Below are 18,310 nucleotides of genomic sequence, written 5' to 3' on the forward strand. Positions count from 1 at the left end.
ATATTCTCAACTGTAATTCATCACCCATATACACAAATAACTTATGGGACAATGTTGAAAGTTCCACAGGGCTATTTGCATATGATTCTGTTGTATGTAGAGAAGTCTCAATGTTAGCAAATTGTAGTGAAATGCAGGAGGATCTGCAGAGGACTTTTGTTTGGTGCAAAGATTAGCAACTGACCCTCAACATAAATGTAATGTCCTGCACATCAATATGTGGAAATCCTCATTACTGTATGGTCGCATGACAGCCAAATATTTACTGGAAGTGATCACATGCATTAAATGTGTGAGAGTATTTAAAAGAAGAATGACCATTATAAATTAATCATAAGAAAGGCATATGCCAGACAGATTCATTGGAAGAATCCTTGGGAGGTGTAGTCCAGCCACAGACGAGGTGGCTTACAAAAACCTTGTTCATCCAATACTTTTGCTCATCAGTCTGGGATCTTTAACAGCTAGGATTGATACACTATGTGATCAAAAGTATCTGGACACCTCCCAAAACATATGTTTTTCATATTGGGTGCATTGTGTTGCCACCTACTGCCAGGTACTCCATATCAGTGACCTCAGCAGTCATTAAACATTATGAGAGAGCAGAATGGGGTGCTCCGCAGAACTCACAGACTTCAAACATGGTCAGGTGATTGGGTGTCACTTGTGTCATATGTCTGGACACAAGAATTCCACACTCCTAAACATTTCTAGGTCCACTTTTTCTGATGTGATAGTGAAGTGGAAACTTGAAGGGACACGTACAGCACAAAAGCGTACAGGCCAACATCGTCTGTTGACTGAAACAGACCGCTGACAGTTGAAGAGGGTCATAATGTGTATAGGCAGGCATCTATCCAGACCATCACACAGGAATTCCAAACTGCAACAGGATCCACTGCAAATACTATGACAGTTAAGCGAGAGTTGAGAAAATTTGGATTTCATGGTCGAATGGATGTTCAAAAGCCACACATCATGCCGGTAAATACCAAATGATGCCTCGCTTGGTCTAAGGAGCGTAAAGATTGGGCGATTGAACAGCGGAAAAAGGTTGGATGGAGTGACAAATCACGTTACACAATGTGGCAATCCAATGGCAGGGTGTGGGTATGGCTAATGCCCGTAGAACGTCACCTGCCAGCGTGTGTAGTGCCAACGGTAAACTTTGGAGGCAGTGGTGTTATGGTGTGGTCATGTTTTTCATCAAGGGAGCTTTCCCCCCTTGTTGTTTTGCGTGGCACTATCACAGCACAGGCCTACATTGATGTTTTAAACACTTTCTTGCTTCCTACGGTTGAAGAGCAATTCGAGGACGGTGATTGCATCTTTCAACACAATGGAGCACCTGTTCATAATGCACGGCCTGCGGCGGGGTGGTTGTCGGCAATTACATCCCTGTAATGGACTGGCCTGCACAGAGTCCTGGCCTGAATCCTAAAGAACACCTTTGGAATGTTTTGGAGCGCCGACTTCATGCCAGGCCTCACTGACTGACATTGATACCTCTCCTCAGTGTAGCACTCCATGAAGAATCGTTGTCATTCCCCAAGAAACCTTCCAGCACCTGACTGAATGTATGCCTGTGACAGTGGAAGCTGTCATCAAGGCTAAGGGTGAGGCAACACTATATTGAATTCCAGCATTACCGATGGAGGGCACCACGAACTTGTAAGTCATTTTCAGCCAGGTGTCCGGATATTTTTCATCTCATAGTGTAGCTGAAACAGAGAAGATTCACAGAGCAGCACTTGTCTTCACAGATTCATTTAGTTAGTGCAAAAGTGTCATGGAGATGCTCATCCAACAACAGTGGCAGGCACTACAAGTTGGACATTGTACATTGTGGTGGTGTTTGCTGTTAAGATCCTATGAGTTATGTTTCTAGAAAAACCAACTGATATATTGCTCCTCCTACATATAAATCCTACATATAAAACCAGAATGATTTAATCTCACATGGAGGTCTACCAACAATTGTTCTTCCTATGAACCATTCGTGAAAAAGGGAAGTGGCTGTGGTATACAAAGTATATTCCACAACAAACCATAAAGTAGATAGAGGAGTATAGATGAAGAGTTAGCTGATTACAAAGCAAGTGTAGTGTTGCAACAATAGGTGTGGTTTTGTTGAGAGGAACATTAGGGCACCCAAGCACATCAACCTCAGATGACAATCTGTCAAGTGGATAATTGTGTGGTCATCACCTGTGAGTCTGATTGCACGTAAACTTAATATCTCCTTTACCAGTGGTAAGGATATCATGCATAACACACTGGACTGCTGGAAGACAAGCTCTTGCTGGGTACCATAGCACATCTCGGAGAGGACAAAGCCAAGCAAATGAAGTTATCTCCCAGCACTTACTGCTGTATCGGGCTGGGAAGTCCATTTCTGCACTATATCATCATAGGGAATGAAATGTGGGGCATGATGTGATTTCTTTTATGTCATTTTTGACAGAGTGATTTACTGGTGGAAATAATTAGGCAGTCATGGTGACTATGTAGAAAGGTAATATGCACTAGTGTCTCTCTAACTTTACACATGTATTTGATTTCCTGATTATACGTTTTCTTGCTGAGGACTTGTTATCTTACTTTTTGAACCATGCACAAGAGTATATATACAATATGATCTATGGATCTATTGTGTCAACCAGCACTGCTATAGCACTAACACTGTGGATATGATTTGTAAGGTTTAAGTAATATTAGTAGGCTGGCCAAGTTATGACTATTTAACTGTAATAAAATGTACTTTTATCTACACCAGTGCTTGTAATGTGCTCAGTTGCTATATTGTTACACAATTCATACACTATGCTATAGCTCACTTTCCATTTACTTCCATGCCATAAATGTTCGCTTGGAAAATTTCGTTTGTTTTCCTCTGAGTGTTTTACAGCTCTCTCTCTCTCTCTCTCTCTCTCTCTCTCTCTCTCTCTCTCTCTCTCTCTCTCTCTCTCTCTCTCTCTTTTTAACATCACTCTTAGGTCTTTGAATGTATCTTTAACACAAGAAACTGTCAACATTATGAACCAAGAGTAAAATATACTGGTACCTGTGTATACTCTGGCACCGTTACAGTATCTATGAACATCATAAAAGTGGCCAGAGGTGTAGCAAACGGGTCTGAGTTACGACAACAAGTTTTGTTAAGAAGAAGCTAATAATTCCACTTTCCAGAATGATTATCAATTACAAATCTACATCTAGCAACCTGTCACATGAGCAGTAACAGGATGACTTATACAAGACATGCACTATTTACTAGCAAATGCACCTGATGATGTAAGCATATGACTGTACAATATTTAGCAATAATTTAATAGTAAAGATTTGTGTGCAGTCGCCAGCCATTGTGGCTGAGCGGTTCTAGGCGCTTCAGTGCAGAACCGTGATGCTGCTACGGTCGCAGGTTCAAATCCTGCCTCGGGCATGGATGTGTGTGATGTCCTTAGGTTGGTTAGGTTTCAGTAGTTCAAAGTCTAGGGGGACTGATGATCTCAGATAGCATCATATTTTTACATTTACAATGTTATAAAAAGGATAGACTGCTACTCTCCACTTAGTGGAGATGCCGAGTCACAGACAGGCATTATACAAAAACAGTCAAACAAGTAAGCTTTCAGCCAAAAAGGCCTTCATTGGAATTAAACGAAATACCTGCAAATAATCATGCAAATGCACGCATACATGACCACAGTCTCTGGCTAACATGGCCGAGTCTAGCTTCAGCAGCCAGAGGCTGTGGTCACGTGTGTGGACGTTGTGTTTGTGTGAATGTGTCTATGTATGTTGTCTATTTCTGATGAAGCCCTTTTAGGCCAAAAGCTTACTTGCTTGACAATCTTTTTGTTGTGCCTACCTGTGACTCAATTTTCCCCTATATGGTGTGTTGCAATCTATTCTTTTCATAATATTGCCATTATTTGATCCTGGATTTTCCAATGTTTAATTTGATGGTTAAAATTACTTGTACAGAGAATTTCAATTTAAATGTTAGCTACTGCAAAATCGATAATGTTATCCCACTTTTTCACTGATAGATGAAATAATGAATAAGATCTAAATGAGAAAATTCAAATTTAGTCCTAGAAAATGTAGTTTCAGGTCTGAAACACATCAGATACTTTAAAAGCAATAAGCTCCTTATTATTTAATACCTTAACCTAAAAATTCCACATTGACAATCATACTTCCATCGTGAAATCAAAATACTTTTTAAAAAATTGCAAAATACTTCACACCAAGTCAGTTAAAATGTAAATACACAGTCTTTAAAATTTTCTTATGCAGTTGGCTGGTGTTTTTTGTCCTGTCACTGCCCATGTTGCCAGCCAAACAAGTGCAACAGCATTGCAACAGTTGTTTTTGAATGCTGTGTTTCAGTTTCATAAGCCTTGTTCAGGCCAGTCATGCTAAAACATGAAATGTAGTTCCTGTCATATCTGCTAGATCCAAATACTTGCTGTTATTGTTGTGGTCTTCAATCTGAAGAACAGTATGGTACACCTCCCCACACTACTTTTGCATATGCAAGTCTCTTTACTTCAAAATAATTACTGCAAGCTACTTCCATTTGAATCTCCTGATTGTATTCATCTCTTGGTCTCCATCTACCCAATTCTATTCAGCACCACCTGATTAGTTACGCAATTTACCCAACTAATCATCATCCCTATTCTGTAGCACCACATTTCAAAAGTTTCTATTCCCTCCTTGCCTAAACTGCGTATCATCCAAGTTTCACTTCCATGCATCGCTACACTCCAGACAAATACATTCAGAAAATATTTCCAAACACTTAAAATTATATTCAATGTTAACAAATCTCTCTTTTTCAGAAATGTTTTTTCTTGCCACTGTCAGTCTACATTTTAGATCCTCTCCATTATGGCCATCATCAATTATTTTACTGCTGAAATAGCAAAACTCACCTACTAGTTTCAGCCTCTTATTTACGATTCTAATTCCCCCAGCACTGACTGATTTAATTCAACTATAAGAGCTAGTCAAATGAAAATCAAACACCCACCACAAAACGTAATCATTACATGTGTTGAGACACTTATCCCACTGGGAAACAAGACAATCAATTCCTGTTTCACAGAATGCAGTCGGCTGCTGACAGACCCACAACCACACCCACTCTTGCACTTCCTCATCTAACTGAAGCTTTCTGCACATGCCTTTCTTCAGGTTGCCAAAGATGTGAAATCCCATTGGGTGAAAGATCCGGCCTGTATGGGGGATGCTGCAATGTTTCCCAACCACATTGCTTGTTGTAACCTAGATCAGATGGGTAGTGTGGGTGTGGGCATTATAGTGCGACAGGATGATTCCATCCCACAGCACACCAGACCATTCTGACTTTACGGTGAGTCACAGTTTCTGCATAGTATATTCATAGTGCTGTGCACTGATTGTGGTTCCACACTAGAGGAACTTGATGAGCAGAGGTCCCTGCAGTTGAAGAAGGAAGTCATTGTGGCCTTACCAGGCTTGTGTGAGCAGCTTTGATTCCTTTGCTGGGAGGTGTGGGATGTTTCTACTGTTGGCTTTGTTGTTTGAATTTGGGCTGTTGGATAAAATCATCCTGTTGCACGATAACAACCAACTACACACTGCCAATTGACGAAACTTCAGCAATTTGGGTGGGAAGCACTGCAACATCCACCATATACCCTGGATCTTTCACTGAGTGATTTTCAAATCTTTGGTGACCTGAAGAAAGACGTGCATGGAAGTTGGTTTCTGTCAGACAAGGAAGTGTGACAGTGGCTGTGATTTTGCATCCGTCAGCCATTGACCACATTCTACAAAACAAGAACTGATCCTTTCATTCCCCTGTGGGAATGCACGTGGTGATTACTTTTAAATAAATAATTCCATGGTCCTGTTGTGGCAGCTGTTCAGTTTTCATTTCAGCCTCTCGTATATTCCATTACCCTCATTTTGCCATTGCTGATGTTCATCTTAGAACCTCCTTTCAAAGCACTGTCTATTACATTCAACTGCTCTTCCAAGTCCTTTGCTGTCTCTCACTGAATTGCAATGACACCGATAAACCTCAAAGTTTTTATTTCTTCTTCCTGAATCCTTCTCCAAATTTTTCTTTTGTTTCCATTATTGCTTGTTCAGTGTATACATTGAATAACATCAGGGATAGGTTCAACCTGTCTCCCTCCCATTTCAACCACTGCTTCCCTTTCAAGCCCTGTGACTAAACACTGCTGTATGATTTCTGTACAAGTTGTAAATAATCATTTGCTCGCTTTCTTTATGTTATCCCTGCAACCTTCAGAATTTCAAAGAGTGTATTCCACTCAACTTTGTCAAAAGCTTTTTCTAAGACTACAAATGCTATAAATATAGGTTTGCCTTTCTTCAAGCTACCTTCTAATGTAAGTCATAGGGTCAGTATTTCCTCATGTGCTCCTACTTTTCTACGGCACTCAAACTGATCTTCATCATGGTTGGTTTCTACCAGCTTTTCCATTCTTCTTCAACTAATTCATGTCTCTATTTTTCAGCTACTTATCAGAAAAGAAAGCTTACTACAGTAAGGTAGGTGCTCAGTACACAGCACACTGTACAGGCACTGGCACTGTCACTGCACTGCATCAGGGAGGTGGGAGCCTTCCCTCCTCCACATTCCACCTCTCCCTTCAGCAGTCCAGGTGGCTCAACTGACAAGTTGTGCAACATAATATGGTGTACCAACTTATACAGAGAAACTATGTAAACAAAGGATGGTTGCATGCGCAAACAATTTTAGCAATAAAACAGAAATAGTTTGGCAAACCAGTCCGCAAATACAGAATGTGATACCAGGAGAACAAAAACAGTTGAATCGGCTGATACAATGATGAACCACGATGAAATCATTACCTTTCCTAAACCTTCCTTACTTCCACTCGTTTCAACTACCTTACTATTCAGCTTTAAGTGCTCCATCTTGTGGTAAGCTTAGCATACAGTACAACTATCAATAAAGCACAAGTCCAAAAAATTCCAATATTGTGGAGTGAACTTAAAAGAATCATGTTCACGTGTCGGCCAGATTCAAAACTTATTCATGTTTGCATCCAAAACCAAAAAACCAAATGTAGTTTACAATAACACACTTTCAATAATTTTGATGTTTTATAAATGAAAATATTCACTCTTTCCAACTCAAAGAATGGAAAAAAGACTAAGAGAAGCGTGTTCTAGTCACCTACTACCAAAACAAAAAAAAGTAAACAATTCAGTACTAAAACTGACGCTCCTTGTTCCACAACAGCAACATTGTAACACCAGATTATAAATCATCACGACAACGCACACTACAAAAATGAGAGCTAGAGCAAAAGGTAGCTTCAGGAGAATGTCGGGTTGACCCTTTTGCTGACTCCTACCCCTACACTCATCTCTCAGAATACATACTGCATTTCCAATGAACTTGATACTGACATTACAGTCATTCCATAATTTCATTCTTCCTTCATGCATCAATTAGGGTATAAAAGACAAGCTCAGAAAGTCTTAAAATATTTTTTTAAAAAAAGTTGGTGAGACTAACTTTTCTAGATTACCAAATCCCCCAAAGTAGTTTCTGCTTACTGTAGAACTTAAAGCAGAAATCAGTGACAAAATTAAAACAACATTTAAGAACGTTTCAATTATCAGTCCAAGAAAGACGAAAGTGATTATTTAATATGATGGTAACATTTTCAGAATGGAAATATATGAATTCAAGGCTGTAAATACCTTCAGACCTCAAAAATAATTTAGTAATTCCAATTACCAAGAGGGTACATGCTGACAGGTGTGGGTACTACTGAACAGTCAGCTTAATAAGTCACGGTTTCAAATTACTCGCATTAATTATTTAAAAAAGAATGGAAAAACTGGTTAATGTTGACCTCAGGGAAGATCAGTTTGGATTCAAGTTAAATGTTGGTATATGCAATACAAGACCGATGCTATGACTTACCTTAGAAGGTAGACTGAAGAAAGGTAAAACTATGCTTATAGCATATGTCGATTTGTAGAAAGCTTGTGACAATGTTGCTCTTCATACACTCTTTGAAATTCTGATGTTAGAATGGATTAGTTGGTTATTGCAAAGCATGGTTGTCTGGGAGAGAGTAAGGTTTAGTCGCCTAATTGGAAAGTTTTTTTCTTTCCTTTGTGCACAATGTCACCTTTCCTGCACGAAGTGTGAGTCCTGTGTTATGTGCATCTGTTGACCATAAGTGAATGTCATAGATGTGTGTAATTTGGTGTCATGTTCATGTTTTAATACAGGGAGCACATGGCTGTCAACAATTTGTACAGAAACGAGACTGTAGCTGAAGGACATAAAAGGAAGCAGTGCATGAGAATGAAGTGAGACGTACATGCAGCCTATCACTTGATATTCACTCCAGAAGCTGTGTAAGAAACCTAGGAAAAATTTTAAAAGGTAATTAAATATCAGGGCGAAGAATTAGAATTTGAGGTTTGCAAAAAATATCATAATTTTGACAGGCACAGTAAAGGACATGCAGGGCACATCTAACAGAACAGATGGTGGTTTCAAAAGGGGTTATAAGATGAACATCACTAAAAGTAAAATAAGTGTAACTGAAAGTAATCACATTAAATTAATAGATGCTGAGGGAATGACATCAGGATTAGACTCTACTAGAAGAGTTTCATTATCTGTGGAGCAAATAACTGGTGATGGTCAAAATAGAGAAGATATAAGGACACAGACTGGCAATGGCAAGAAATGTTTTTCTGAAAAGGAGAAATTTGTGAACACTGAATATAAATTTAAGGTCTAAGAAGTGTTCTCTGAAGATATTTGTCTTGAGTGTAGCCTTGTGATAAGCAGAGGATAACATATCAGAGAAGTAGAGAATTGTAGCTTTTGAATTGTGATGTTACAGAGAAATTTGTATGATTAGATTGGTTGGTCGAAAAACTAATGAGGAGGTACTAAACTGAATTGAGGGGCAAAAGTAATATGTGGTACAATTTGACAAAAGAAGGGATTGTTTGATAGGACACATCATGGGGCATTAACAAACTTTCAATTTAGAAATGAAGGAAAAAAATGGGGGGGGGGGGGAGGAGAAAAAGACAGAGAGAAGGGGGGTGGGAAAGAGAGCAAGAGAGAGAAAGAGAGAGAGAGTTAAGAGGGGTGGGGTGGGGTGGGGGGTGGGGTGGGGGGGGGGGGGGGGGGGAAGAGACCCATGCTCGACTACAAATGCATGTAGGTTGCAATAGTTATATAGAGATGAAGAGGATTGCAAAGGATAGATCAGCCTCAAACCAGTCAGACTCAAGAGAACAACAAGAACAATGCAAACATAACACTCTTTTACTGCGCATTTAGTTACTGGAAATGTAGTTTCAGGTGTTACATGAGCAAGTGGCACAATACTGACAGCTTGTGGTAGCCTCAGACAGCAAACAAAAAATTGACACCCAGCAATGTAGTCGAGGACTCGAGGGGGAAAAAAGTGAATTTCCTGTAACAATCTCTATCAACAATGCCGTGTAGCCTGTCATGTGGTTACAAGACCAAATTGTTTCACATTCTCCTTTTTTTTCCTGCTGTTCTCCCAAACTGCTTCAGCTACAGAGTGATCAAATTCTCTCAGACTTGCTGCAGTGTTGATAAATGTACACTGAACTGATTGTTTTTCTATCTTCCAACAAGATAAGCACACTAGTTGTTCCAATAAGTAATGCAGCCTACAATGTGACAATACTCAGAGAAAGCGCAATACAGAAGTATGTCACATGTCCCTATACCACAGAAGTACAGATAAATGTTAATCACTGTCAGTGGGGCATTAAAACCTAATATTCATTTTATTTTATTTGAATGCGAGTAAACCGTATTAAGCATGCCAAACACATGACTATCATCATAAGTACACATTGAGCAAAGCAGTTTCCATACTCCTGCACATTTCCATATTTTTGTGACTATTTTGATGTAGAATCCTTGTGCATGTATTGCAGGACACCTGTTGTAACTGAGTAACCACTTTACATAAATTTTGTAACTGAAGGTAATACACGTAGTTGAAAACTTAAATTATGAACACCTTTACAGTGGGGTTTTGCACCTCCTCTCTCTTCTGTAACGGCAGGATCTAGTGGTAGTATAGACTGCACAGTATACCAAAAGCTTTCCCTTTCTTTGAGTGCACCATTTGCTTTCCAAGGCATGTACATCACTATCTGAACAACCTTGGATGTTCTCAATATGGGTACTTTGTGATCATAACTGAGCACATTAATTCACTGTCAAGGTGTGGTCATTGGAGCACTGTTGCAATTTTCTAAATCTGTAGAGCATTGCACTGTTTTGCTGAATGGGGAGGTCTGCAATTTGATGCTACAGCTGAATAAAATGATGCATATTAACTGAGAGAGGCTCCTTTTTCATCATTTGTAAACAACATCATGAGAGGATACTTCTGTCAGTTGGGAAACACTGTGCACTGCACCCTGTTACTCACTGGTCCAGATAAACTTCTGTGATTTGGACATTCAAGGGAAAAACTCCTGCACTCATGACAAGTGAGCCTGTAAGGCATTGGACAGTGTGTTCTGCAATTTTTATGAGATAATTCATATTCACAGAACAAGCGAGGGCTGCAGTGTCCTATCCATCTGATTCGACTTAGGGTTCTCTGGAGGCTATCATCCACAAGTTGTTGACCCTGGTGATTATTCACAGTGTTGATCTGAACTGAACAGCGTTACTCAGTGCAGGCCCTTGCCATGTGCAGTGGAAAGCTCAAGGGATGGCCAACAGTACTGGCCCCAATCATATGTCTCATAGTGAATGATCACACTGATTGCATCATAAGACATAGTTGTCCACTCAGCTGAAGTCCATGCCATTGTTGTCATTGCTCAAAAGATAAACTTTAGGGTAATCTCTTTTGCAATTGCCCAGTAGCAGATTAATGTGTATAGGAATGCGAATTGTATAAAAGCACTATGTTTGCATCTTTCCAGATAGTGTAAGACGGCATGTCTATTGAATTTAAAAGAACTGAATTTCTAGCACAGACAGTTATACCTAGCTTGTTTGTGTGTTGGGTAACCACAAACTTGTTCATATTTGCTTACAGAAACAATATGCCAAATGTAGTTTATAACAACATACTTTGAATAACTTAGATGCTATGTCAATGAGGAGATTGCACTTCTTTTCCAGATCAGGAAATAAATGGAAAAAAGAGGACCATGTGAAAAAGGCAATAAATAGTCCAAGACTAGATTAATGACAAGATTTTCTTGCTTTGTTATAAAGTTGAAAACAGAGCATTTCCATTCAAAAATACACTGAAATTAACTGTATCTTAATAAATGTTGTAATATGTTTATTTCTTTTCTCACCAATAGCTCTGGAAACTGCAAGCTGACCATTCACTCGCCATGTTCCAAAGTACATCACACACCCACCCATTTTCTCAATACGTTCTCGTTCATCCTGCAAATAATGTCAAAATGCATTCAAGTATACCTCACAATGTTCAGTATAACAAATTTTTATAGACAATAGGAAATGGAAAGGTGAGACTACAACAATAATGGCTGTCTTAGTTATGATTTTGAAAAGAAATGTTCTTTGCAGAAGAACTACAGATAAAAAGAGATAAATAAAAACCACAAACATCCACCCACAGTCTTAAGTCATGTGCAGTTTATGAAACACATAATGTAATTGGATAGATAAAAAATTTGCTCACCATTGGATGACAGAATGCAACAAGAAGGTTATAATTAGGCAAACTTTTAGAGCCAATGATTCCTTCTTCAAGCAGAAGGTTTGAAAAGGAAGGAAGAGGGGTGAAAGAAAAGGACTGGAGAGGTCGAAGAAAAAGGGTAGATTTCAGAAAAGTCACCCAGGACCATGGGTCAGGGGAAGCTTACCAGATTGGGTAAGTCTCCCCTGACTTCTGGTTGACTTTTCCGAAATGCACCCCTTTTTGTAGACCTCTCCAGTCCTTTTCCTTCACCCCTCTTTCTTCCTCTTCAACCCTTCTGCCTGAGAAAGGAGCCACCAGCTCCCAAAGCTTGGCTAATTATAACCTTTTTTTGTGCATGTGTTCTGCCACTGCTCGGTGAGTAGATTTTTTTAAATCTAACCACGTACATTATATTGCCATTACGAAACATATAAGCGTATGGTCCATTCTATTAACTTGTGTAACTCTTGATCTCATTTTCTTGTTTGTCCTCTGGACATCTTTTCTTCCTTTACATGTTTATAAACCTCTGGTTCTTCTCTCCATTTAGCATCCCGACAGTTAATCATTTTTCCTTCTAGTGTTGCATTTTTGAAAATTGCTAATACTCCCAAACTCAAATGGAATGTTGCAAACAAAATTTAATCAATGAAAATTCCTTAGAACAGATTCAGTTAATACACTCAACTATGTGAACAGATGCCTACAAGACAGATGTTTGTGAACCCCGAACATTATTTTCATCCACTATCAGATAAACACCTCTCCCAAATTTTTGCCACGCAATTAATTGTGAATTGCAGAGTAATCATGTGGATTGCAAATGAACTTCATAATACTGATTCCACATTAACCTGAGAGTACTGTAGTTAATTTTCAGCCTGGCTCTGTGGAGTTTGTCCATTTGTTTTTGAAATTGTTCTTCAACTGAATAAAATAAAACAATGCCATTCAGAAACCAAAGGCTACTCAGGTAAGACTTGCTGACAAAATGTCTTTTACTTTTGCAGAAAATGGTTTTGCTAAGATAAAATACTACTTCTAGCCCCCCTCCCCTGCCACCCTAAAAAACCTCTGATGTCTTTCTGTGATAAAACTGAATATCTGATAAAATTATACACAGGGTGTTCCACAATACACGGAAATTCCTAATACTTCATAAATGATTTGTGATATTACTATAAGGTTTCTTTAAAACATCTTTTTTTTTTGTTGTTTGATAAAATATGTCAATTTCATTTTTAATTCTGGCTTCTCTTTGCAAATCAATTTTCTGTTCTTCCCTAAATATTTAAAGAAACTGTTACATTCTGTCTCTAACATACCTAACAAGAAGTTCTGCTGCAGATTTTTAAAGGATTAGCACAACAGTTACATGTTCTATATGCAGCTATACATACATGATTTGTCTGGTAGTACAGCTACAGGCTGAGCATTTACAGGTTACAAAATGGCACACAGGCTTAATTTTAATAAGAATAAACACAGTTCTCAATACTAATCATGTAATTAAGGATAGACTTTAACTTACTTTCCTTATAAATTACACACGGTACTAGCTATTAGTTAAAAATTCATCTATAAATGAGGAGTTGTCTATCAAAACCAATTTTAGGCTAGATTTAAAATTTGCTCTGCTGCCAATCCAATGTTTAATGTTATTGCGCGAAAATCAAACTTTTTTTTAATGCGTGTTGAACTCCTCGCTGAGCCACTGACAGCTTGAACATATTGGCTGCCATATGTGCTCTGGTGACCACAGCGGAGCCTCATGCTTTAAGCCATGTGTCTGTGCTTGCCTGGCCTGACTGTGCAACATCCATCACTAAGTGTGTGGCAGCCAATGTGAGGCAATTTTTCTTTTAGTGTTGTATGAATAGATATCACTAGTCTTCTCAAATTATGTATTATTTATAAAGAATTTCATTACCAGATATACACACCGTAAAGAAGTGATTGAAATGCTTAAATCCATGAGGGGCACCCACAAAATGATTGTGGAAGAACCCACATATTATTCTCACAACTCACTTTGGTACAGACAATACTCTCATTTTATGAGATGAATTACTCCAGAAAATTATTGTAAGATATTATGAGTGTAAATACACAAAAAAGTTACGATACAATAGTTGTTCATTTACAAAACTAGCGATTATATGAAGAGCAAATGTTGCTTAACTTAGTTGCTGGAGGCAATCTGTAATAAGTTTCTTCTAGTTCAGGCTTTCACCAATATGTACACACAAACACTTTGAATATTCTTTCCCCCTGTTTACTGACTACTGTTCATTGATGGTGATATTCGATTTGTTGTAAAATTAAAGGGGAATCCTTTTTCAGAGAACCACTTAATAATTATTTCAAAAGAACTGTTAACAAAATTTTTCTGCTGCTTTCTCTTCAATAAGGCTAATTGTAGAGCTTTGGCATTTGCAAAAAGTATTACCTCTGCTCAATGTATGTTAAGCCGGTGGCTATTTACATGCCAAAGATTTGGGTGTTGGGCAGAGATATTTTCTGATTATTTGGTATGAGGGATCTGTGGACTCCAGTGGTTCATTACAGAGTAATAATATAATTGACTTATTCAGTTTTTTTACCATCAATTTCCTTTATTCCTGTGAAAATACTTTCATAACTGGAGAAGCTTTAATGTATAATTATCAAAATATACAACAGAAACACAGAATAAGTTATAAATGCAAAGGTACTGTGATGTTGTTACCATTAGTACAGGAACAGCTTTGAACAGCATTTTTGTGCTACTCTTCCACTGGTATCAGTGAACCCTAACACGAGATGCACAACTCACTAATAATACTATCTATACTGCTGTCAATCACTGTTAACATATAACTAACACTGCTGGAAAATCATACCTGAGACATAACTGAGCAGTACTAAATGCAAGCTTAAGATTGCAGAGTAAGGTGAGAACTAGTGTCATCAGCGGCAAGTACCATGTGAGAATTGAACAAGTCTGTTTTCAAACATGACACACAAATGCATACTGTTGATGTCTGAATTGTTGTGCAAATATTTTTAGTGTAACACAGTAATACAGATACAAATATGAACTGTGGCAACGAAATACAATTACTCTGTAATAGCTCATGGACACGAGTTATTCCTTCTACTAGAATACTCAGAAAACATCCCTGATCGACATCTATAATTTTGTTCATGGAGCTCATGTTCATCCTGTGTCAGAAAGAGAAGTGGAGCCAAAATTCAACCTTGAAGGCTCCCTATGTGATTTCTCTCCAATCACTAAAATTCTCTCTCTTTCCCATATTATTTGAATTATTCAGCATGATTTTTTGCACTCTTTTTGTAGAGTATAATTCCAAAAGTTGTTATTAAAACCATAGATTCCATAGACTTAAGCTTTTCTAAGAGCCTATCGTGATCCACACAATCTTATGCCTCTGACAGATCACAAAATATACCTCCTACAATATCTTGTTGTTTACAGCTTTTAACATTTGGTGAGTAAAAGTACAAATGGCACTATGAAGTCCAAACTGTGATGAAATAAGTAAATAATGGGACTTTTTTTAACATTTTGGAAAGAGTTGAAGACAGGAAATTGGATGATAATTATTTAGACATTTATCATTTTCTTCCCTGTAAAGAGAATCTCAATAATGGTGCTTTCATTCTGTTTCAACAAAAAAATCCCCTGTTAGTGAGACATAACTAATGACATGACTTATTTAGTTAAAATAACCCTTTAGAATTCTGACTGAAATTGTAGTAACACCATAACAACTTTTATTTTTGAGTATTTTAATTATAATTAAACTAATTTCTGTGAAGGATGTTACTGCTGTTACTAAATGCTTAAAGTATTGTGGAAAGGCCCTGTTTCTTGGAGGAAGGTACAGCACTTTTGAAAAATGTAAAGATACAAGATTTGTAGTCTTATCAAAGGCATAATTTTATTTTTCTCCAAGGTCTGATATGTCATCTTTTTTACACTGAATGGTTTGTTCTCTACAGTTCCCATCTGTAGGCTATGGAGATATTGTCATAAAAAGTATTCAATGGATGCTATCAGTCACATAGGAACCTTCCTAACCTCTAAAATCTTACCAAAAACATCAATAAACCCATTCATAAGCTGTCATAAGACTAACATCTGCAATACAAAAAGTATTACATATGCACAAGCAACATCACCTAGTAACAAGAAAGTTTCCCAAATACACAACGAAGACTGTACGATAAATTTACTGAACGGTACCACATATATCACAAATGGCAAAAATAATAGAGAGGATACTGGAAAGAAAATTGAGGGAAAAAGTGGAAAGATGTTTAGAAGAGGAGCAGTGAGGCTTTTGACATGGTATATGAACAGTGGACCCAATCTTCAGTATGAGACAGTTGAGAGAAAGGAATTGGAAGTATGAGAAAGACCTGGTGATAAGATTTCTTGACTCTGAGAAGGCTTAAGATACCATCCCCAAAGAAAACATATGGGTGACATGGAAGAGAAAGGGAGTTCGAAAACAAACAACTGAAATTCTTCAAGCAATAAACCACAAAAGCCTCAGCCTTGTACAGGCCGAAATTGAAAGAACTGATTGGTTTAGGAATGTTACAAGGTTGAGACAAGAAAGTGTGGTGTCACCATTATTATATAAGATGGTGATGGGAGAAGTTGTGAAAGTGGCTAAAGAAGCCCACAGAGGAAGGGAGATTAAGCTGCTGCTATTTGCCAATGATATTGTGGTGTGAGGAACTAACAGTAAGGGTGTACAAAAGTAGTAGAAATCTTTAATAAAAAAAAAAAGGAAGAAGAAGAAACAACCTAGGCAAGTGTGAGCAGGACTCACACTATGAGGGTTGTGTACATACTTAAATTATGTATTCAGATAGTTCATTCACCCTGGGAACTGAGAATCTCAACAATTTTTGCCGGTTATTGATAGTGATATTGGCAGGGTATTGGTCCCGTGAATTCCAAGACCTCAGAAAATGTTTTAAGTTTTAGAGATTAAATTTTTGGGTAAATCTACATTAGCTATTGCAATTTTTTTGTTTATTTTATTAATTTTGGAGTTATATTAACATGCTATGTTAGCTGGTAACTGTAGATGTATTGACTTTGTCTGATCTCATCCCTGTTGCAATTACTGGTAAGATTTGAGAGGAGACTCCGGAGGAGAAAACTATGCAGCAGGCAATAAGGTTACTGTTATTACACGTATGTCAAATTGTTCTGTAGAACACTTCAATGGGCATTTGATGGGGTACTGGAAATTCATTCCTAACAATGCTAGTGTAATACTGCATCAGTTACCAGTATTACTTCATTTTGAAGTATTACAGATAATGTATGTGGCACAGAATGTCAAGGAAAGTTCGTATGTAGAATGAGCTGGCATGTTGTGATAGTTGGACAGTCTTACGTGTATCACCACTAGATGGCAAAGGCATCATTTTCACAGCAAAAAGGGATTTCACTGCAGCTCAGCCAGTTAGCACAAATATTTATAAACTATGTACAAAAAAAACCTTCCTTGTGAATCACTCTACCAACTACTAAAGACCAGATCAAAATCCCTTCAATAGTTCCTGAGATTTTTGTCAAATTACAAATGCAATGTAAGTTTTTAATGGCAAAAAATATTTTTAGTGTGATATCACAACAAATTATGTAGCAATTTTCAGATTTTCTTCCTTAATTTATATTGTGACACCTTGCTTCTTGCCAACTTCCATGATTCTAGCTCAATGGGAATTACCCTACATGTTTTTGAAGAGTGGGCTCAATGGGAGTTACCCTACATATTTTGATGAGTGAGTTTACCATTATCAAATAATTGCCTTATCTTTTGATTGCACCGACTTAGAAGCTAAAATTTTTTGTACTGCCAAGGGCCATTGACCTTAGCATGTAACATACCTTGACTTGTTCCTGAGAAAAAGGAGTCATTAACAGTTGGACAGACTGATAGACACAGGGACAATGAAGTCATCCTACAAGGGTTCCATTTACCAATTAAAGTACAGAATGCTAAACATCAAGAAATAAGAAATGTAACGCAGTGTGGAGAAAAGAAAGACTAGGGTGGTAACCAGATGAGACAGAGAAAGCAACGGACAAATTAATATTAATGGACAGGACATTTAAATTGTGGATAACTTTGAATATCTAGGAAGTGTGACAATGGAGAATGCAGGATTGATGGCAGAAGTCAGCAAAAGGATACAACAGAGCCATGCATTTTAGCAATGTGTCAGGGGCTTAGTCTGGGAAAGGGAGATGCTAATGAAATGTAAGAAAGTGCTGTACAAGACATACTTCACACCCATGCTGACATATGCATTGGAGACCTGGACAATGAAGACAATGAAAAGAGATCAGAACTCAAGCGAGTGAAATGAAATTTCTAGAGTATGTTAGGAATACTCCTGTCGGCCAGTAAGTTCCCCAGACCTGTCCCCAATAGAACATATAGAACTAGCTTGGATGTCAACTCCGTCTCAGTGCCAGTATACAGGATACAAATAGCCAGTTAACAGCAGATGTGTGTCAACTT

The 18,310-nt window shown here is 38.0% G+C and overlaps 1 protein-coding gene across 1 annotated transcript in view; it reads right to left on the minus strand.

Moving 5' to 3' along the window:
* LOC126272538 (titin-like) overlaps positions 1-18,310 on the minus strand; it is a 999,170-nt gene that overhangs the window by 600,533 nt on the left and 380,327 nt on the right. The window contains 1 exon segment of the mRNA XM_049975459.1: positions 11,404-11,497. Coding sequence (XP_049831416.1) covers positions 11,404-11,497 — 94 coding nt within the window.

This window comes from Schistocerca gregaria, chromosome 1 (assembly GCF_023897955.1).
Source record: "Schistocerca gregaria isolate iqSchGreg1 chromosome 1, iqSchGreg1.2, whole genome shotgun sequence".
Classification (NCBI taxonomy): Eukaryota; Metazoa; Arthropoda; class Insecta; order Orthoptera; family Acrididae; genus Schistocerca; species Schistocerca gregaria.